The 16,400-nt window shown below is 40.8% G+C and overlaps 2 protein-coding genes across 3 annotated transcripts; one reads left to right on the top strand and one right to left on the bottom strand.

The window, feature by feature from the left end:
- Positions 1-681: 681 nt before the first annotated feature.
- eif3ba (eukaryotic translation initiation factor 3, subunit Ba) lies at positions 682-7,532 on the bottom strand. Its single transcript, XM_077605431.1, has 19 exons — positions 7,152-7,532; positions 5,972-6,164; positions 5,780-5,899; positions 5,643-5,700; positions 5,411-5,539; positions 5,159-5,316; positions 4,907-5,038; positions 4,766-4,832; positions 4,643-4,689; positions 4,350-4,560; positions 4,195-4,267; positions 3,995-4,117; positions 3,825-3,903; positions 2,483-2,621; positions 2,278-2,403; positions 1,852-1,929; positions 1,631-1,739; positions 1,427-1,539; positions 682-1,136 (listed from the first exon to the last, which is right to left on the bottom strand). The coding sequence occupies exons 1-18, from the start codon at positions 7,249-7,251 to the stop codon at positions 1,439-1,441; spliced, it is 2,043 nt and encodes a 680-aa protein (XP_077461557.1). The 5' UTR covers positions 7,252-7,532; the 3' UTR covers positions 682-1,136; positions 1,427-1,438.
- Positions 7,138-15,843, top strand: brat1 (BRCA1-associated ATM activator 1). 2 transcript variants are annotated; one of them, XM_077605430.1, is made up of 11 exons: positions 7,139-7,845; positions 8,759-8,907; positions 9,436-9,583; positions 10,826-11,207; positions 11,276-11,469; positions 11,530-11,636; positions 11,878-12,070; positions 12,319-12,392; positions 12,461-12,545; positions 13,557-13,810; positions 14,418-15,843. In XM_077605430.1, exons 1-11 carry the CDS (start codon positions 7,719-7,721, stop codon positions 15,120-15,122), a joined length of 2,418 nt encoding a protein of 805 aa, XP_077461556.1. In that variant the 5' UTR covers positions 7,139-7,718; the 3' UTR covers positions 15,123-15,843. The 2 variants fall into 2 exon arrangements, with proteins under 2 accessions (XP_077461555.1, XP_077461556.1); XM_077605429.1 differs by having other exon boundaries at positions 7,138-7,845; positions 11,276-11,636.
- Positions 15,844-16,400: the final 557 nt, after the last annotated feature.

Raw genomic sequence — 16,400 nt, 5'->3', positions numbered from 1 at the left:
AGGTCCGTCTGGAAAATAGCTTTGCTTTTATACAAGTCAGTCTATTTAATTGTGCCAATAATTGTGTAATATTTATATAATATATAAAAACCGTGACCAGACATTTCGTCAACCGACACCTTGTCGCCGGACGCTTCGTTGCCGGACAGTTCGTCGAACAGACATATTGTCGCCGGACATCTCGTCAATGGACAATTTGTCGCCGGAATCGCGAACGATTGTTTTTAAAATAAAAGGCAAGAAATGAAATTATTTTATTAAAAAGAAGACAAAGGAAATTCACATATTCTTTATCAAAGAAAATAAAACAGCAAAAACTCGCTCAACAACACAAACACATTAACATTTGGGCGTGTGCAAGTACTAAATGTGCTCGTCTCTAAACACACGAAACGGTTCCTATGTTTTGTGTTGTCGAGCGAGTTTTTGCTGTTTTATTTTCTTTAATAAAGAATGTGAATTTCCTTTGTCTTCTTTAATAATGGTTAAGGTTAGGCGAACTGTCTCGCGACGAATTGTCCGTCGACGAAATGTCCGGGTACCATAAAAATATACTAAGTAATTGATTTACCGATTTTAATCACTAGTAATAAACAGCAGTACACTAGTATGCAGAGTAGTGATAAAATCAGATAATGTAGACAAATGATGAATGAGCAAATGTAATAAGACTCAAACAAAGCAGGTCTAACGATTTATTTAAATTTATTCCCACTGCGCACCCCCTCCCTGTGTGAAAGGCCAGTCTGAAAGGAGGAGGAAAGAGGCCACGATAGCGCCACATCAGCACATTTACTAACAAGGCTACAAGTTTAGCACCTTCACACCCCACTGCTATGGCACTCAGCGCTGCACACCCACAACAAGGCAGCATGATGAGAGAGGCCGGGCTAGGAACCACAACAGACTCCAATTAAACAACAGGGGGCGCGGTTAGTAGATATTAAGTTCCAAAAGGACAAAAAAACTGGTATGGTTGACGAGTTCTCAATGTGGCTGTTGAAATGCCAGGCGTGTTCTGATGATGTCACTAGTGGTGAATGTTGAGGCCTTTCAAGTTGAGCCCCAAAATTCACTGCGTGGTCGTCCTCCTTCAGTCAATAACGTTTTTTCTCTTCCACAAAAACACGGATGGACTGTGAAAGAAAGATGAAAAATGACTGTATAAATACAATATTTGAAATGAAATCCTTAAGTATGGTTTGTTTGCTAAGAGTTGAAATCCCATTAACACTACTGGGAATCACTAATGCGCTAGACAAGTTGTCACTGTCAATGTTTGGGAGGGACAAATTCAGTCAAACTGAGATATCGCATGACAACATGAATAGGGTGGGCTGCACCACTTTCACGCCTTTGCACTTATGAGGCAGTGCAGGCAAACTGCTATTTGGGATGCTAGTAAATCAACCTTTCAGTGCATCACCTGCGTAAGGGACTACAGATCTCCGATAGGAATGATTTCTTCATTGATAAAAAATTCAATTGTCTCCTCCTCCCAGTCGTCCACATTGCTGTCTGGCTCATCGGTGTCCACCCCTAGTAGGAATACATGAGTAGGCATATGACAACTGAGCATTAGAGGGCAACATAGAAATTGAACAAAAATAAAATTGGACATCAGCCACACCTCCTCGGAGTTCCACGCGGGCGTCTTTCTGCTCTGCGTAGACCTGTAGTGCCTGCTCCCTGTATTGGCGGTAGTCGTCCATCATGGCCCTACGTTTGTCCACCAGTTCCTATTCACAAATGCACGTCAACATGTGTTGAAGGGTCACGAACTAAACGATATGAAATTCTTGTTACGCTTGAGTGTTGAGAAGGACTGAGAGCAAATGAAAAAAATCCAACCTTAGAAGCCTTGGACTGGCTCAGACGATCTTTCTGCTCAAAGATCTTGGAATATTTCTTCAGATCCTTCTTGATTATCTAAATCAAAAGACAAAAAAACAAACAATGGAATTTATTTCTAATAAAATCAAAGAGTTGAAAAAGATAAGAGTAAACTTGAAAAATGGCGTTGCAGTGCAGCTTTTATACAAGTCAAAGTCTATTTAATTGTGCCAATAATTGTGTAATTTTTCCTATACATTGTGTTTCCTATTTTACGTTTCATTAAATTAAAAGATTGATGCGAATATTTTTTTTTTACTGTTTTTAGATCTAAAAGTTTGTGTTGTTTGAAAAAAAAACATCAATCAAATTGAACATGCTATAATTTTATATCAAATAAAATGCACACAAAAAAAAAAATCACATTGTAGGTGAAAATCCTACCTTGATCTCATCTGCACTGAGGAGGCTATTCGGTCGGGGTCTCCACAACAACTGGCAGAAGCGGTCGTTGTTGTTCTTTTGAAGAAGGCGACCCTGGAATGTCCATAGCCAATAAGCATTGTCCACCTGTAAAGAAAAGGAGCGAAAAATAAAGGGTTAAAATAAGGAAAAAAATAAGTTCCAAGATCAGAAGGTGTCACTGTACTTTGTGGCTCCAGCAGGAGACTGAAGTGACCACATAGCGTCCGGTAGGGTCCCACTCCACATCGGAGGCCGTGTAATGCTCTGCTATATTCATCAAGGTGCAGTCCGAAGTATCCACAAAGGCGAGCGCGCCATTCATACTACACACGGTACAGAAAAAGGAAAAGCATGACTCCATATTCAAACATTGGGAAGTTATCAGTATACTGGCATATATAGACATTTAAAGTTTTTGCTCAAGAGTGCTACTTGCACAGTTGGTGTTATTCCACAGGGACACATTTATAACAAGCTATCTTTTGAATAGGTCTATTAAATGAACTCTGGGATAGGTCAAGTGAATGGTCCAACTCAATTTTGGCGGCTTGCAATAATCTATGTATATAAGAGATAGTACATAAGCATAAATTTGTACAAGCAAATGAAGTAACAACTACAATTCAGTCACTGTTACCCAAATTTATACAAGTGAAGAAAACTGTGGGATATTAAGTTAATTAATAGCTTAATCGATTCCAAAAAGATTTGGTGGTGGCAAAAATGTAAGAAGCAAGTTTTTTTCTATCAGTACAAGTGGCACGTAGACTCCCTCTAGTGGTAGGGGAAGAATTACTAGATTAAATCTTCAAACTATTGTTACACTGGTTTAATCTCTTCAAACACTAAGACCATATTTTGGCAAGTAAGTTAAGTTACATATAACTGATTGAATGGACAATGAATTTGCATTTAATCTTGTAGAACAGTTGAAAGGTAGAACTTTTATACTACTACAATACAGTTGTCTTTTGCCATTGTCCCTCAGGGTTGTATGGTTTTGTTGTGTGGCTTTTTAAATTATACAAAGCTACTTTTGCACCAGATTTCTTGCTAGATCACAGGTTTTGTGGTGATCATTCCTGCAGACTCGCTTAGTAATAAGCATGAACCAGGAAGAAAAAAAAAAAGAATAACATTTAAATCAAGCATGTCCATAGTAAGTGATCTTTTCATACTTAGAAGACAACAAGATGCAATGTATATCTTACTAAAAAGTAGAACTGCCTTACAAAACAGTCCATCTAAGAGATGAAGACAACTATGTAATAAGTACATTAATACAATCTGTCAAGGGTTCCAATTTCCACCAAATAATTTAACGCATAGTGGTTTATGGTTATTAGATTATTCACATAGGTATGAGCTAAGCATTTCATAAGATTGTACTAGGTGTAAAAGGTTTAGAAGAGACTATTCCAGTGGGTAATATCGGGAAATATTAAGATATAGTTCAAGGTGTCAAAAAAGTTTAGTTTATCATTAGAGGCATTTTCAAACACAAACAAACCAACTCAACAACTCACCTCCTGAGTCCAGCCAGAACCAAGAACTGTCCCTGAGGGCTCCAGAAGATGCTGTTTGCCTGCTGCTTGTCAAACATCTCTGCAGTGTCCAAAAAAAGTCAACTTAATGCCATCTTGGAGGGTGTTTGAAATGTAAAGAGCTCCTTTTCCTGACTGTATGATCAACGTACTTATCATCTCGATCTTGCCGTTGTTTTTGACGTGGTAGAAGGAGGCACTGATCCTAGGGGTTTCCCCTTGCAGGACAGCAAACTTACTGCCGTTGGGCTCCCAGGCAAATGCAATGATGCTCTCTGTTCAAGAAACAGCCAACCTAACTACATGGCCTTTGTTTTTTATTGTTACCTTCAATGTGTCCAGGTACGCTTACCCTTCATCTCCACCACATCAACAGGGACCTGTTTCTCTCTCATGCGGAAGATTTCAAAGTTGGTGACCACACCCTTAATATAAGAGATCAGTATTTCATTAACATTTTACCATATCATCCCATATGTGTTTTGTTAACCTTATTGTGGCACACACCTGCGTCCCCTTTGGCGTCCTGTCTACTTTCACACAGAGATAGTCTCCATTCCTCTGCCAATGGAGCTTGCAGTCCACCACATTGAAGAGGTTGCGAACACGGATTTCCTGGCGGGAGGGCAGCTGCATCAGGGCCACCCTGGCCGGGATGTCCTTGTCCTCTGGCACCCAGAACGCAATGATGTTGTCGCCCGGTGACCACGAGAAGTCCCTTAGAACCCAAACAAACAACATTATGAGCACAGACACAAAAAAAGCGTAAAACCAATAATTGGGTGTGGAATGATCCTCACTTGATTCCACTGATCTTTAGACTCTTCTTGTCAAGCAGGCCCATAGACTGAAAGCAGCACAATGAGTTTTAGAGGGACTAATTCAACACTTTAAAAGGCCGAATAAAAATGTTACAATCTTACTGGTGTTTCATAGATGCTCAGTGTGTCTTGTGTCATCCGGGCAAAGAACTTTCCATCGTGGCTCCATCTGAAATCAAACAAAGATATTGAAATTGTACAGGAAATTAATCAGATTGAACATGGTGTAGACAAAATTCTCACTTGAATATAGGCCAGTGTGCGGCGCTCTCGCAGTGGAAACCTCTCTTCTTCTGACCAGTCAGAATGTCCCAGATGATGATAGCCTGCGGGTCCTCTTTGGTGTCAATCAGCGGACTGAAAGTCACCACGTACCTGCACGATATCAGACACACCAATCGTCAAAAAGTCCAAGAAAGAGAGATGCTGTTTTCAAGAATAATAGTCTTCGAAAAACTACTTGAGGACATTCAACAGAGTAGTACTATTAGTTACCTCTCACAGGGTGAGAAGTCGATAAGAGACACCCCTTGATGACTGAATCTTTGAATCTGCTTGAACTTCTCACCGCCCCACAAAGCTATGCCCCGTTGGTGGAAGGTGGCCAGGTAAGTGCCTTTGGGGGACCAACGCACATACGTCTCTGTCCAGCGCTGAATCAAAACACAAAAGGGATGGTTAAACACAACGGCATACGCTCTTGTTTGTTTAAATATATTGTCTATGTGGTAATATCTAATCACTCACCGCCCTCTCTTCAGAAATGACCGGATCCTTGGCGTCGTTGGAGAAAATGACTGTCCTCTCACCACCTTCGTAGATGACACTGTACTGGTCGCGACAGTCGGCGTCCTCGATCCAGTGTCGCATGTTACCCTGAATACAGTTAAAAATGCTGAGTTAACACGAACTGTAAACTTGAGGCAGTAAATATTTTACTTTGTCCATATGTACAGTAGTAATAAACCACCACACTTACAAAGTCTTTGAAGGGCTGCTTCTCGGGAGTTTCCCACTCATCACTGATGTTCATGTACCTTAAAAAAATAAAAAAGTGATTGCTTCCTTAACTAATCAACTTAACTGCCATATATTTCCATGGAACTGACTCCGTACTTGTCAAAGTCAGTGAAGAGGTTGACCCTAAATGTATGCTGTTTGTCCAGTTTGTATCCATCTGCATTTTTCACCGCCTCCAGAGCCTGGTTGGGCGAAGCGTACTCCAAAAAGATGTACCTGAGAAAAAGAAAAAAAAAGTTTCCCCATACATCTTTTTATAAAGTAAAATAAGAAAATAAGTCTTGGTACCCTTTGGTTGTGCCATCGGTATCTGGGTAGACCTCAGTGGTTATCTTTCCAAACTTGGAAAAGATCTTGTGGATAACGTTCTTCAGTTTTTCCAATCGTTCCGGACCAACCTGTGGCACGTTGTCCACCACCACCATAGAGTCGATGCCATCAGCCTCCTGTGGTTTCTCCCCCAAGATGTCTTCAAGAAGTTCTGATGGGAAGAGAAGAATGCATTGAGAATTTCTCAACACCACTTTGTAAAAGGCACGTAAATCATCGGAATTCCTATTACATTTATAACAGATATTACCAAAATACAGTATGTACTGTCAAGTCCTGCGTAGCCGTTTAGTAATTCACCTCATCTAATTTTCCCCAATGTGGGATTAATTCCCAGCTAAATTGATTTTGTGCTCGTTCTGTAACCCACTATGATGATATGAGATGGCCCTAGAGACTTTCCTAGTTTGAAGGTAATCATTTGCGCCCGGTTACGTTAAAGTGATGAATAAAAGTATTAAACTGACACTTTTTTCATGTTACGGAGGAGCTAAGGTAATCATCGCTGTTTTTATTAAGTTAACAAGTCTTGATGGCTTGAGGATGTTTTTTGCTCTCTTTCATTACTCCAAAGCTCAGGCAGAATGCGACTTAACTTGCAATTCTGGTGTATTCTTGGCCTACAGGTCTTTTGAATAACAGGGTGAGCTTGATCAGTTTGAAATGACATTGTGTCTGGGGACCAAAGGTTTGTGGATTTTTCACGATTTATTTATTTTTGTGGGCACGCCAATTAATGCAAAATAAAATATTGAGTGTTTTTTTTTTCAATTAAGAAGAACATGGAAGAATTTTAATGTGTGCGTCTGTTAAAGCTTGCTTTAGTTCATAGTATGATGAGATTTTAATACATCTATTTTAAAGAAAACTTCGATGGAAAATATTTCAAGTGTAGTCGGACAGCTGCTGGTTAAAATGAGGCACAAACGACTGCTTAATATCTTTCTTTATGTTACCTGGCCATAATTTCCACATAATAATGTTTGTTTAACATTTTGGCAAAATAGTCGTGAAATTATGTTCCAACTGTTACAAGGGGGATGCTATTTTGTAGAATAGGCCGGTTACGCCACCTGACAGTACGGCTAGAAAAGCAGTACTAGGCCGTAAAGCAGGGGAGTTTCCTGGCTCCGCTCACCCTCGTCGTCGACGTCATCCTCGAAGTCATCCGGGTCGCTAAAAGAGGGCTCCTCTTCCTCGTACTCGGGATCGTCCATCATATCCACCGTTTCTTGCATTTAATAAGTTTGGCGAGGTGGGCTTTATCGTGACCGCGAAGTTACTGCACAGAAAAACGGCAGACTGATGGGCTTCGACCGGCGGACACCATGTGCGGTTTTTGCAAAAATGGACGACGTGAACGGAACTGTGGCACAGGAAACAGTTCCCAGACCCGGATGTTTAGGTGAAACGCAACAAAGTTGTAAAACAATTGGAGGGCAGTTTCCAAATAGCTGATTCTCATCCGTATTGTTGTAGCTTAGTGAATACTGTTATATGACCACTCGCGGAAGCAAGAAAAGGGGAGCTGTGTACCGGTCGTACGAAACGATTTCCCGCGAGATTATGAGAGATCAACAACATTGTCGCCGAAAGGCATAGCATCTATTTTAAAATTTTAAAAATAAATTAATCAATATTCTGTATTGAAAATAACCTGGTACGTCGTAAATCCGCTGTCTGCTGACAGCATTCACAAACAACCATGGATAATGAGATTGGAACACTGCTGCCCGGTGTATGCACGGTTCTAGCGGACTCCAGCAAACCTCTGCCTGATGATACTAGCCTGGAGAAACTACTGGATCGGCTCACTGAACTTTCCGAAGCTGGTGAGTGTTCCTAGTTTCCTCTCACGAAGACTAAAATGAACACCCACTATTTCCAAGACATTATACTTCAAAGGTTAGCAGTTTCCTCAGAAGTAAATAGCATGTTCTAGGGTCAAATAGTCGCCCTTTAAATGTTATGAACTTTACTACGGTAGTTCTATAACTGAGGAATTAATCCTCACTAAATGATCTGGAAAGTACCACTACACTATCAATGACAACTGATTGGACGTCTATCGCCGTCATTGGTAGCTGCTGAGTTGTCAGCAGGATAATTAATTAAGCCCTAGGAACAGTCTCTTCCTATTGAGGGTCACTGAAGCCAAAAAAAATGAGAATCTCAACAGATGTTGATGGATATCATCGACTTATCTATTTTGAAGAGGAAAATATTACTTTAAACTTCATTGAGAATTTAAACGGCAGTGGCTCCATATCCGGTAACCGGTCAAATAGTCCCAGGGGCTATTTAGCCGGTAACCTATTATTTAACATTGAGTGAGTAGGGGATTTTCTAAACCATTCAACCAATCTTATTGAAATTTGATGTGTTATTGCCAATTGATAGATTTTAACATTAGGTTAATAGGGATTTAATGACTATTATTTAGGCAGTGGCTCCGTAGCCGTAGTTTCTTACTATTTACCCCACACAGAATTCTTACCGGCTAAATAGCCATATGGGGCCATATAGGGTATTTGACCGGTTACCGGCTAAATAGCCCCTGGGACTATTTGACCAGTTACCGGCTAAGGAGCCACTGCCAATTTAAACGACCAATTCAATATTTTGTTAACTGCCTAGTTTTGTTATCCCTCTATCCCTCCGTATGCTGTAATGCTAATGAAAAACATACATTACACCACTGCTTATACCTTTCCTAGATAAACTTCACACTGTCTCTCATTGAAGGTGTATCACTTGCGAAGAGTTGCCCATGTCTGCTTGACCTCATCTCTGCCATGGCCTCCAACCCTACATCTGATCCCAGTATCCTCTCCTTCGCTCTCAAACTCAGCGGGCTGATCGCAGCCACTAAAGATGGTTTCACAGCCTTGCAGGTATAGCAGAAACAGAATGTTGACACATAGAATCAATGAATAAAACGGATTTACCGATGAAAGGAACGTATGGCAATTGCACATGTCCCAAGTGCTGAAAAACAAAATTCAAAATTTATATTTTAGTTTGATGGTGTGGAGGTGCACTTACCTGACCCATTGGTGGTGGTGTGATTGTGAGTGCGGATGATCATTTGTTTCTCTGTGTGCCCTGTGGCTGACTGGCGACCAGTCTAGGGTGTAGTCTGCCTTTTGCCCAAAATCAGCTGGGATAGGCTCCAGCAATCCCCGTAACCCTTACGAGGATGTGCGGTAAAGAAGATGAATGAATGAGTTTCAAACTTCCCAAGGAACATAGAAGAACACTGACTTATCAAGGTGAGCGCAGGAATGGGGAGAACTTATATAACTTATAAAAGTGTAAAACAAATGTTTTGGGGGAAAAAGAACCCTCAAAACTATTGTCCCAAATGAGTCAGTGTGGAATTAGGGAAAATTCATTACCCTTTGTTTTGCTTTTCCTAATAGGAGCACTTGGCTATAGAGGTCATCTTTAGCGTTCAACGCTGGAAGGACGCTAAACTCTGGGATGACCCCTGCATTCGAATTGGCTGGATTCATGGCCTTAATAGAATGCTGGTACACCCAAAGGCACTGAGTTTCTTCGTGCAGTCAGGTCTGCCCTCTTTAATTGCCGTAATAAAGAATTTCTTGTAACTCATCACACTCTATGTCAAATCATCTTTCCAGATGAAATGAATTGGAATTCCATTGGAATTCAACCAATCCATTTCAGCCAGCCGAGAAAACTCTTTCTGCAATGTGCTTTACATTCTGCGAGTATTTTTGTTGTATATTCCCTACAGACTTGGATTGGATTGGATAACTTTATTCATCCCGTATTTGGGAAATTTCGTTGTTCCAGTGGCAAGAGGGTGAGGATGCAGGAATAGGAAAGGCATTTTAGACATAAATAGATAGGTAATAAGTAGGTCAAGAAATAAATACATGAATAAATATATAATTAAATAAGCGTGTTGCTTAGCACATATATACATACATACGGTAGGTCTTAACACAGCCATTTTTTTGTTAAAGAGCCTGACAGCTGATGGGAGGAAGGATCTGCGGAAGCGCTCCTTCCTGCAATGAGGGTGCCGCAGTCTATTGCTAAAGGAGCTTCGGAGGGACTCCACAGACTCATGCAGGGGGTGGGAGGTGCTGTCCATGATGGACATCATCCTGGTCAGCATCCTCCGCTCTCCCACTTCCTCCACAGAGTCCAAAGGACAGCCCAGAACAGAGCTGGCCCTCCTGACCAGCTTACTCAGCCTGTTCCTGTCCCTCTCCGTGCTCCCGCATCCCCAATAAAGCACTGCATAAAACACTGTAGATGCCACCACAGTGTCGTAGAAAGTCCTCAGCAGTGTCCTGCACACTCCAAAGGACCGTAGACTCCTCAGTAGGTAGAGGCGGCTCTGGCCCCTTTTGTACAGGGCATCTATGTTTGTGGACCAGACTTATTGTGCTTGCTGGCTGTTTGTGTTCAAATATCCGTTGCTCAGAGTCTAAAATTATCGAACGTAATCGTTATTTGAAGTACAGTACCAAATGTTTATTTACTAACCCTTTTCTTTTATATTCATCAAATCTTGACTTCTATATTTAATTTTACAGTAAACTTGATCTCTGTTTTTCATCTTTATTTTTGCTGTAAAAAAACGAAATGCTTTTTAGCTGCCAAATGCGTGCTTGTTTGGAAGTGAGTTGAGTTCATTTGTTGTATTTTCATTTTTTGTGTGCTGAAAGTCAAAGCATAAAAATAGGCCAAACAACAGCTATTATCTTGGATAACCTGTATCTCAGGCAACGCTGTAATTTGTTATCCTAATTCTGCCTTTACTGTATTTCTGGCTAGGTTTCATCAAGACACTCCTGCAGCTTCAAGTAGATACAAGCATGTTTGTTTCTTCTGCCGCTAACCAATTGCTGGCCCACATCCTGCTCTCAATTCAACCAGAAGAAGAAGCGCATGCAAGTTCCAATATCAGTGCAGAGTACAGCACTGTTGTCCTGCAATTGTCTAACCACATAAAGGAGTCAATGGTACCCAAAGAAGGTGCGCTTGTAGATGGTAGCCTACAGATCCTCAAGCTGCTAGCCCTGATCTTGGCTCAGGCCCACCATCCTCTGCAGGACCAGCTGCTCAAGGCGGTTGCTGCCTCCTTGGAAGTGCTGGTTGAGGCGGGATACAGTAAGCTCACACTGCCTCTTATGGATGTCATCATGGCCGGATACAGGTAGACTATCAATCTGTTTAATCTATGTAAAAGATCTATGTGCCGGTCCGACTCATGTTTGTCATCAGCCCTGACAGTCACGATGTCACCAGCCGTCTTCTGTCACCCATGTTCAAAAACAACAATCTCGCCGACCTCGTCCATGCTGCGGCTGCGTTTCTCAACCGAAGTCATGTACGTGACTCCGTCTACACAAGCCAGGCAGTGAGAATCCTCCTGCTGCCCCTACATTTGCTCACTGAACATCTCTTGCTAGAAGCAGGTATGACGTGCACATCGGACCAAAATGACAATTGCTTTCTAAAAATATTTACACCTACAGTGCCAGACAACCATCATGTGATGATGGCAGCGCAGCTAAAGAATAAAAGCAAATTCATCTCCATGATTTGTGTTTGTCTGAGAAGCACCCCCCAGCTTGTATTTATGGTAAGACGTGTTTCGATGACTTTAATTGTCTACACTGGGTTTCATTTTTTGGTAATAGATTTTGTATCCATTATGTGGTACCTATTGTTTCAAATCATCATAAGGGCATTAGTTCTTGACAGAACATTTGAAAATAAACACATTATATTGGTGGAAGACTAGTTAGCACGTTCTCCCACTTACATGTCGACTTCATTAATCCAAATAGACTAAAATGAATATGACCTCCTCTCTCCATTAGCCTGCTGATGTCCTCCCGTGCCCCCCAACGATGATTGTCCTCTCTGTGGTGACATTGCTAAGGATATGCAGTGGTGCTACATCCCCAACTTTGCTCAGTGGTTTCAAGAAAGAGAACTTCAAGTGCATTGTCAGCAGTAGAAAAGTCCAGAAATGCGCTTTGGAGATGTTGTTTTCCCTTAGCGGCACTCCAGGTGATCGACGAACAAAATTCCCTATTACTAAAGTAGGATACAATAAGAATTCAAAGGATTTTTAACCTCAGCTTAATAATAAAGAAAGTTGAAATGTGAAAATCGGTTTATATATATATACATACATTTATCTGCAATTAACTTGAAACATGTATGAAGCTAGGAATGACTATCTGAATTCACTTTGCAGGGGGTTTAAAAGCAACCATAAAGTAATGAAATATATACACATTTTGTTTGTGTTTCAGGGGCAACCAACACAATAAAAGAGGTCTGTGATGTCCTGATCCAAAATATGAATAACCCAGATTCAGACCCGACTGTAAGTATTTTTTTATATTCTGGGCCTTTTCATGTTCATTATTTAAAGTACCTTGTGTGTGTGTTTAGGTACTGCAAAAGTCCTACAAGGCCTTAATACAGTGGTTGAGTGTTTGTACAGACCAGTCATCCATTCCACAGCAACTCAGAGAAGGTAGTGTTTAGCATTCATCCACACCCCCTACTTTCTATAGTCAAAGTTCTTAAACTACTTCAAAAAATGTTTGTTTCTCTACGCATTCTGGGCTCATACGATTTAGTAACATATTGGTCATTTATTCATTAATTTTCTGTACCACTTATCCTCACAATGGTCGTAGGGGGGTGCTGGAGCCTATCCCAGCTGACTTTGGCACCAGGCAGGGAACACCCTGAATTGGTGGCCAGCCAATCACAGGGCACAAGGAGACGGACGACTATTCATGGTTACACTCATACCTAGAGGCAATTTAAAGTTTTCCACCAGCCTACATGCATGTTTTTTGGGATGTGGGAGGAAACTGGTGTACTCTGAGAAAACCCACGCAAGCCAGGGGAGAACATGCTAACTCCACACAGTGAGAACTAACCCTGGATCGAACCCACGATTCCAGAAGTGTGAGGCTGACGTGTTAACCATTCGGCCACTGGGAAGTCCATTTAGTAACATAATACGTGTTGGTTAAAAATAAGATAACTGTTATTCCAATTGTACAAAGCATTTCATATTATTGTAAGCAATGGTAACGTTATCCATAGTTTGACCATAAAAACTGATTTTAAATGCTTCTTGGGTTAGGGTTAATGTTAACTTGAACCCTAACCCGATAAAATATAGTCCTTAAATAATTATTAATTTTTGATACAATTTAAAAGATGAAACTCTAGTGCAGGGGTGGCCAACTCCAGTCCTCGAGAGCCATAATCCGGTCTGTTTTCCATATCTCCCTCCACCAACACACCTGAATCAAATAATCAACTCATCAGCAAGCTGTCCAGAAGCTTGATACCAATCCCGATGATTTGATTCAGGTGTGTTGGTGGAGGGAGATATGGAAAACAGAGCGGATAACGGCTCTCGAGGACCGGACTTGGCCACCCCTGCTCTAGTGGTATATATGTATGCTTGCTTCACTTTTAGAATCATGGTCTCATAATATTGAAATGCATTTAAATTTGCATTTAGAACTACTAATGGCAGTGAAGAAGCGTGCCTGTGATCCACGCTGGGAAATGAGAGACTCCACCGTAGAGTTTTTGGGACAGTTACTCTGCATCCCGTCCCTGAAATCAGCTGAGGAGGCTTTGCTGAACGAGCACTGTACCTCCCCACTCCTACGGGAGGCGCTGCAAGATCCGGAGAGCTACGTGAGAGCCAGTGCCATCTCAGCTCTGGCACGTAGTCTTGGACCCAGCTGGGAGCAGGGAACTGAATTGCAGGTTGGCAAATTTAAAGAAGTTGTTAACATTTATTGGAAAAGACTCTCTGACAAACTAGTGACAAGTCCTGAATGTACTACCCTATTTATGAAAATTAAAGTTTAAAAAGAATAATAATTTTTCAATAAATTTCCTAAATAATTGGAAATCTCAGTCTTATTGAATACATTTTCTATTATCTCAACGTTACTTTCTCCGGATACTAAATAAGTCTAGACAGCAGAAGGTGAACCAAATTGTGGCACATTACAGTAGTTCCTTAGCCTGATGTTCCTCGTATCCAATCGTTTTTTCCTGTACTTTCTTATTTTACCTGCAGAATGCGTAAGATTATTTAGGCAGCAAAATGCTTAAGCTTAATTAGAAAGGAAATGAAACGCCTCGTGCGAAACTGATTTGTGTTGAATAAGTTAACCACTGAATTCCTAATAATGGAAATCTTCTTGGCTCACTTGACAATCTCTCAAGATGACATTTTTGAGACATCATATATATGTTGCGCGAGGTGTGCGAGATGTTGGCATCACTGGATAATTGGGTCTTTTTCTACCCTATGCATGGATTCTGCTTCAGTCACTAATCCCTTTTAAATCTACTGTATTTCCAGGCTGACACTGTGGGACACCTGTTGGACATTCTTCGTGAGGATACTGAGGGCTTTGCCAGGCGGGCTGTGGTTCGGTTCTTTATTGCCTGGTTGGATACGTACTCCTCCACTCCTTTGACAAACCCCTCGATCCTCCTTGAGTCCATTAGAGTCGTCCTTTCTCGAGGCAGCTTGGATCTGGACTGGGAGGTGAAGATGAACACATTGAAATTGGTGGAGATTCTGTTGGATGATGCGTTTTCGGAACACAGGAGGTACTACGCTAATGGCCATACGCAAGCTGGGGATTCCATTGTAGACTCACCATTGAGTTCTTTAGTGAATCAAGGCGTATTTTCTGTGTTGCTGAGAAGTCTGCTGGATTGCGACCGTCCAGTTGCCCTGAAAGCTTGTGAACTCCTGATTACAATAAGGGACAAATGCTGCTCAGCTGGTGTCTTGATGTCCTGTGAACTGCTAGAACAGGAATGGGGGAAAGAGATCAGGAAGCTTCTGAAGAACGAAGGAAATGAGGGTGGTCTCGTAGAGGTTTGCGAGATGTTGGCATCACTGGATTTAGATGACCGTCGAGTTCTTCTGAGCCAGAGCAGTGATCACATTCAAAACTCCTTCCAGTCTCTTTTGCAGGACATCCTAAAAACAGGGGCCACTATTGGAGACAAGGACCAAGACGATGGTCAAGAAGTCATAGTTGACTGTTACTAACTCGCATATCACACAAAAGTTTGGGGGTAATGGGATATAGGTTGACGTTTAAATAAAAAACAAAACAAAATAAACTTAAACTATGTAAACTTTACAAGAGAACTTAATGATAATTCCCTTTGGATTTATCCTTCATCCTGGTGGGTAAATTGGGTGCAGACCAGTCTTGGATTTGGTCATAGTCGCTCGGTGCCCAGCGTGGTCTCCAAAAAAGCTGCCATGTTAGATTCATTAAAGAGTACTTTGTCCATAGGAGTGAGTATGAGTTGTAGTTTGGTGTCCTACCAAACAAGCCAGTGTCAGTCAGCTGTGATAGACTATCTTGGCTTAATCTTATAATGACAAGATTTATTATCACAGCATTTCATACAAGGCAAAGTTGACTTTGTTTATACCCAAAGGGAGCTCTTCAGTATAAAACCGGGGATGGCATCATACACATAACACAGATCCAAACAGAGGACTCGTTAAAAAAATAAAAAATAAACATGACAGTTACTAAGAGTGATCACTGAACAGAATAAAAACAGCCTAATGTGTTAAAAAACTGTTCCTGTAGTAAGTTTTCCTAGTTCTTGGAACTATGAATACGCTGGAATAGCTGAAACTCACTCCTGAGAGGATAGGAAAGCTTTTTATTTAGTTTGTTTGTTTGTTTGTTTTTTTCAATGTCATGTTAAATGTGAAACAATGCTCAAATATTTTGCTACCTTTTAATGTTCATATTTGGTTTTGTCTTTCATCTTGCTATCCAAGTAATAGTAAGTGACATTATAATCAGCTCCTGGCCTCCATAAATAAATTACCTTCAACACCATGTTACATAATAATAAACAATTAATTGCCAGCAGGGGATTAAGGTCCTCTTTTGGACTGCGTAGAGCGATATTCCTATTTATAGGCACATGGATATCGTAAATATTCACATATAATTTTTTGGGGGGGTCAAATGTTATATTTTTATATAACTGTCCCTTATTTAGTTTTATGCAATTAATAATTAAAGGGAGGAATTCATGTAGACGCTGGCCACAATTTCTGCTGGCACAATCCATAAGATTTAGGACATCACAAGATCTGTACCACTTAATTTTTAGAATTACTTGAACTGCTTTTTCACATTAACTCCTAACTCTATGAATTCTTTTGCGATATCTTGGGAACTATTTCCACTTCCAGAGTTTCAAATTAAACTTCCCACATTAAAACATCCAATAACATTCATATTTTGTTTAAGCTTCAGAATTATTTCCACTTCCCAAATTTTAAATTAAACTC

Source organism: Stigmatopora argus, chromosome 7, assembly GCF_051989625.1.
Source record: "Stigmatopora argus isolate UIUO_Sarg chromosome 7, RoL_Sarg_1.0, whole genome shotgun sequence".
NCBI classification, from domain to species: Eukaryota; Metazoa; Chordata; class Actinopteri; order Syngnathiformes; family Syngnathidae; genus Stigmatopora; species Stigmatopora argus.
The sequence above is the reverse complement of the archived record's forward strand: the minus strand, read 5'-3'. Positions and strand labels throughout refer to the sequence as shown.

What these genes read in the sequence shown, in the direction of transcription:
- brat1 (XM_077605429.1), top strand. Translation starts at nt 7,719, where the DNA reads ATGGATAATGAGATTGGAACACTGCTGCCCGGTGTATGCACGGTTCTA. An exon ending in CCCCCCAGCTTGTATTTATG is followed by an intron (nt 11,637 to 11,877) that starts GTAAGACGTGTT and finishes TCTCTCCATTAG; the next exon opens with CCTGCTGATGTCCTCCCGTG. An exon ending in AGCAGGGAACTGAATTGCAG is followed by an intron (nt 13,811 to 14,417) that starts GTTGGCAAATTT and finishes CTGTATTTCCAG; the next exon opens with GCTGACACTGTGGGACACCT.
- eif3ba (XM_077605431.1), bottom strand. Translation starts at nt 7,251, where the DNA reads ATGCAAGAAACGGTGGATATGATGGACGATCCCGAGTACGAGGAAGAG. An exon ending in AGCAGCCCTTCAAAGACTTT is followed by an intron (nt 5,540 to 5,642) that starts GTAAGTGTGGTG and finishes AACTGTATTCAG; the next exon opens with GGTAACATGCGACACTGGAT. An exon ending in GGACGCCAAAGGGGACGCAG is followed by an intron (nt 4,268 to 4,349) that starts GTGTGTGCCACA and finishes TCTTATATTAAG; the next exon opens with GGTGTGGTCACCAACTTTGA.